General features: G+C 40.3%; 1 protein-coding gene across 1 annotated transcript; it reads right to left on the reverse strand.

The window, feature by feature from the left end:
* Positions 1-123: 123 nt before the first annotated feature.
* Positions 124-4,073, reverse strand: LOC110096678. Its single transcript, XM_020822736.1, has 6 exons — positions 3,707-4,073; positions 3,545-3,663; positions 3,332-3,487; positions 2,397-3,246; positions 886-2,120; positions 124-777 (listed from the first exon to the last, which is right to left on the reverse strand). The coding sequence occupies exons 1-6, from the start codon at positions 4,071-4,073 to the stop codon at positions 124-126; spliced, it is 3,381 nt and encodes a 1,126-aa protein (XP_020678395.1).
* Between the last annotated feature and the right edge of the window lie 1,717 nt (positions 4,074-5,790).

A 5,790-nucleotide genomic window follows, 5' to 3' on the forward strand; every position in this document is an offset into this window, starting at 1 on the left:
GAGAGAGAGAGAGAGACAGGCCAAGAAAGAGCAAGGAAGTACGAGAGAGAGGGCTGAACTTCTGCATTTGCATTCATAAAAAACAATTACATCAAGCAAAAATAAAGAGGGGCCAAGAAACCCCTAATCTAAAGCAAAAGAACTGCTATCATCCTCAAGAATATCCAAAAATTCTTGAGGAATACATATATTTCTATCTCCTATATCCCAATGGAACGTTTCCTCTAAAGCTCTATCAGCATAATAATGTGTCGCCATATTATATCTTCTATAGGTATGAACAAAAATGATCTGTTGGAATGAACTCAACCAGCTCCACTTGTCAAAATCTTCATGCTTTTGCTTCCAAAGTCTTTTAACTTTAAAATTATGCATAAACTCAATAACAGAAGCATTATCACCCTCCACAATGATCCCCTTAATATCAAACATCCAGTCCAAAGCAAGCTTCCCTATATATTGAATGGCCATCATCTCAACTTGAACACTGTCCCAATGGCAAAGACTCCAACCAGCAGCTACAATAAGCTTCCCAAAGCTATCACGAATCACTATGCCCACTCCTCCTGCATTAGACCTCAAAAGTGCACCATCAACATTTACTTTCAACCAACCTGTAGGGGGGGACACCAAGATGATAGAGAAGACAATCCAATGGATTGAGATCTGTCCCATTGCTCCAAGTGGTAAGAAAGATAATTTTGATTGATCCCTTCCAGGATAATTCCAGCCATAAACATAGGCGAGCTCCGATCCTTCCCATGCTTTACAGCATTTCTATTCATCAAGCTGTAGTAAACAGCATTACAATAAATCATCACCCACATCTTCTTTTCCTTAGCATTAGCCTCCAAATCTTTAAACAACTCCAACAGACACACAAACCTTGGGATAACAAAACTTCAGGACATCCAAAATGTTATGCAATTGGTCACAACCTGTAGTGACATGATCCAAGTCTTCAAGCATACCACAACCTACAGGACAGTGAACATTGACCTCCAGCCCTCTAGTATAAAGCCACCCATTCGTAGGAATAATAGCTTTATAAATTCTCCACCAAAAAGTTCTTACCCGAGGTCTCAATCCAACCTTCAAGATATTGCAACATACATCATCTTCATACCGAAAATTTATGTTATAAACATTTGAAGAGATGGTATTACCCATAGGGTTCTTCACAAGCTCGAGAGAGTCAGAACTAATCTCATTATCAATTTGAATCTCCAAAATTCTATCAACCAGCAGCTCCCCAAAACAAGACAGCAGCTTTGACTTATCCCAGCTTCCCTCCAACGTGATAAGATCTGCAACCCGAGAGTCTTCAATTGCTGTGATATCACAAAATGTAGGCCAAGAAGAAATGGCCCTATCCCAAATCCATATATGATTCAAAACATGAATATCACAACCATTACCAACATTCCACCAGATACAGGGACCAAGGCTGTTGGCACCATCCAGGATAACTTTCCAACCAATAGAATCCTCTCTTTTGCCTTCATACTCCCACGGCCATCTGCCATATTTATGTTCCATGCATCTCTGAAATATGTTCGAAGGCTTATAAATATATTCCCAGGCAATTCTTGCACGTAATGGTCCAACCCACTTGTCACTAGTATGGAAACCAAATCCACCTTTCCTCCTTGGTCTGGAAATATTCTCCCATGAAGCATAGTGAATGCTTCTATATTCTGCATCAACATTCCATAGGAAGCTCCTACAAATCTTTTCCATCTCATTCAGTACAGATTTTGACACAATTGTGTGAGACACAACATAAACATATGTTGGAATCAGTACATAATTTATCAATGTAATCCTCCCAGCTAAGGATAGGTGTCTGATCCCCCAAGCCAACATCTGACTGCGCACCTTCTGTATTAATGGAGCAAAGTCCACCTTTGTAAGCCTTCTCAAAGAAAACTTTAGCCCCAAATATTCCATCTCCTCCACTCTTCTATAGCCTACAATCTTGGCCAACCTGGACTTTGTAGTAGAAGAAACATTCTTGCTAAATAGAATGGCACATTTACTTCTATTCACCCTCTGCCCCATCCATGAACAATAATCTTCCATAATGGAGATGATATTCCTAAGATTAGGAATAGAAGAACCTGCAAAAAGCTAAACATCGTCAGCATAAAGTAGGTGAGAGGCCAGAGGTCCCCCACCACTAATAGAAACTCCCATCTTCTGATAGTTTTGGTGGATATGCAGTGAAAGCAACTCCGAGCAAAGAATGAATAGATAGGATGACAAGGGACACCCTTGCCGAAATCCACATTTTGCAACAATCCCATATGAAAGTTGTCCATTGATCAAAATAAAGAACTTAGGATCTTGGACACACTTTAAAACCCAATCAGAGAACCTTTGAGGGAACCCCATACGCCTCATAATCACTTCCAATGTCTTCCAGCTCATCTTGTCATAAGCTTGCTCCATGTCCACTTTCAACGCAAAAAAGCCAGAGGAAGCTTTAGAGATTTTGAACTTATTAATTACCTCCTGCCCCAACAAACAATGGTTGGAAATAGATCGCCCCGGAACAAATGCATCCTGTTCCTCAGAAACAAGCTTAGGTAGCACCCCTTTAAGTCTGTTCACTAAAACCTTTGCAACCACTTTATAAAGATTAGATGGATGTTCAGGATTTTTGACTTTAGGCACAAGAACCACCACCGTTTCCTTCCAAGAAGGATCCATAAATCCTGAGTCAAAGAATTCCAAACAAGCCTTGGTAACGTGTTCCCCTACAATTTCCCAAAAACTCTTGAAAAAGGAGGCCGTTACACCGTCTCTCCTAGGAGCACGATTTTTGCCCAGAGAACAAACAACTGCCCAAATCTCCTCCTTAGTGACTTCATTCTCAAGAAAACCCGCCACTCCAACCAAGCTATCACAATGAGAACCAAGGGAAGGCCACCCATCCTCCACAATAGCATTTCCACACCATTTTTTTTCAAAGAAACAATGAATCATCTCAGAAATTTGTATTTGTTCTGTTACAGTTGATCCATCAGAATGCTTTAAAGCTTCAATACAATTACTCTGCCTTCTAGCCGATGCCATTGAATGAAAGAACCTGGTGTTCTCATCACCCTCTTCAAGCCATTTAACTTTTGCTCGTTGCTTCCACCAAGACATAATACGGGCAAGAGTACTGTTCAGGAATTGCACCTTATACCTTAAAGCCTCAGCTTGAACTTCAGTTAACTCGCCAGGTAAACATTCCAATTCCTGTAAATATTTAATCTCCCTGTCAAGCTCATCCTTTAATTGATTTAGCATTTTGATTTTATCCCTACTCCAGAAAAAAAAGTGCCTTGAGAGTTCTTTGGCATTTCTTCTTGAGCTTAAGAGCTTCATTGCCTTCATCATCCACTCTCCATTTATCCCATACTAATTGCCAAGCTTTAGGATAAGATATCCAAACATCTTCAAACTTAATCCAATGAGAATACTTCTGCCTCACTTCACTCTGAAAAGAGCACAAAATAGGACAGTGATCAGAAGCAATTCTGCTAAGGTGTCTTACCTTCAACCCTTGGAAAGAATCTAAGATTGAAGAGCTAACAAAAAACCGGTCCAATCTAGAGTAAATTCTGCTCCTCGCATCCTTATTGTTAGTCCATGTAAAAGCAGGACCTGAAAAACCTGGATCAACCAAGTCATTAGCTGCCATAAAATCACATATCACCTGCAGCTCCAGAGAAATGAAAAGCCTTCCCTCCCTTTTTATCTTCTTGTGATATAATGCAATTGAAATCCCCCCCAACTAACAAGGGAGCATCCAAATTATGAGCCTTTGAAATATCTTCCCAAACATGCCTCCTTACATATCTGTCTTTATTAGCATAGACAACTGCAACCTCCAAAAACAAGCCATTGGTACCATAAACCTTCCCCATAATACATTGGTGAGTTTTAAATAACATATGGAAGGAGAGAACAACAACTTTCCACAAGATTAAAATGCCACCTGCATTACCAATAGCAGTTTCAAAAACAAAATCCCAATCCTTGCCAGCAATACAATCAACTTCTTTCCTGCTAAAAGACTCCATCTTTGTCTCCAACAAGCCAATGAAACTAACATCAAACTCTCCCACTAGGTGCCGTAAGTAACTGCTCATCTTTCTCTTACGAGCACCTCTACAGTTCCAACATAGAATGTTAAACATGATCCACCAAAGGGGAAGCGTCCCCGCTGCCAAAAGTTTCAGAAAAAACATCTTGTCATTGCTCGGCAAGGTCTACCTCCTTAAATTTATAATCAACAGATTTATCAATCACCTTCACAAACTATTCAATTGATGAAGAAACCATTCCATCATTAGACTTCTTACTCCTTCTGATCCCATGCATCTTTTGAAGGGGGCCAACATGACCCATTTCCTTTGTGTGCAATTCTTTAGAAAACCTAACCTGTTTATTCATTCCTTTCTTAACACTAGCTTTACCATCTGAGAATCTCAATGCTTTAGGAATCAAGAGCTGAGCAGGGGAGGCCAACATGTCCTTGTGGTTCTTCCTCAAAACCCTCAGCTTCCCACCATTTTTGAGATATACTTTTAACAGCAGTCAACTTTGTGTCCATCAAATTCCCTAACCCATCCAATCTCACATCCTGTATTTGAGTTTGTGCCATACTACTAGAGCCCTCCTGTTTCAATCCACCTGGATTTAACTTGTTGTCAACCAACATATCACAAGGTAGCTTATTGACTGAAGGAGTAACCTCCATCAACTTATTTTCATAATCAGTAGAATCTTTTGCCAAACCCTTAGCATATCCTTTCTTATCAAGAACGTCAACCTCTTTCTATGTCTTACCAACTTCTCTCCATACCGTTTTAAGTGCCAATACAGCAGGTTTACTATCCCTCATAATAGTTTTAGCTCCTGCTTTAGCATTTGGTCTCTTCCTCCTCGTGACAATTGTCCATTCCCCATGATCAACATCTACATCCGTAGAGCTAACATCTTCTTGAAGTTTCCCAAAATTCTATCTGGAATCTGCACCCTTTAACCCCATTAAAAAATTCAAGCCACCACCTGATGAACCAGTAGCCAAACCAAATCCAGCAGCATTAGAACAAAACTGATTCTTTGCTTCACCAATTTTCAAATCTTGTTGCTTAGTATGGGCATGCACCTCCTTGCATAATTCAACCTTATGTCCCACCTTACCACAATTCAAACATATCAGGGGGATTCCTTCATATTCAATGGGTTGGAAGAAGGTACCTTCCAAACCATTAGCCCAAATGCCTTTAGGCAATCTCTTAGACAAATCCAATCTAATACAGATACGTGAAAACGCACATCTGTTCCACAGCTTAGTTTGCTCATCCACAAATAAAGGTTCACCAATACCCATAGCCAGCCTAGCCAAATTGGCTTCATCCCAGTACTCTAATGGCAAGTTTGGTAACCTTATCCAAACTGGAGATGTAAAACCTTTCAAAGATTAAGAAGATAGGCCAGTTTTCCACTGCTCCACACCAATAATTTGACCTGCAACATACCATGGTCCACCAATCAAAACATTATTCCTAGCTTCCATGTTAACAGACCAACATAAGAAACAATCAGCACCCATCGGCGTGATTTGAGTTAACCCCAGATGCCCCCATTTCCTATTAAACTCATTCTGCACAACCCAGAATGGGAGCCGTCGTCCAAGAAGACTACCAACCAATGTTCTACCCAACTTCTGAATATTACTCCTGGACTTGGGAGAGAGAGAGAGAGAGAGAAAGAGAGAGAGAGAGAGAGAGA

The sequence above is a fragment of the Dendrobium catenatum genome, unplaced genomic scaffold (assembly GCF_001605985.2).
Source record: "Dendrobium catenatum unplaced genomic scaffold, ASM160598v2 fragScaff_scaffold_1521, whole genome shotgun sequence".
Lineage (NCBI taxonomy): Eukaryota > Viridiplantae > Streptophyta > Magnoliopsida > Asparagales > Orchidaceae > Dendrobium > Dendrobium catenatum.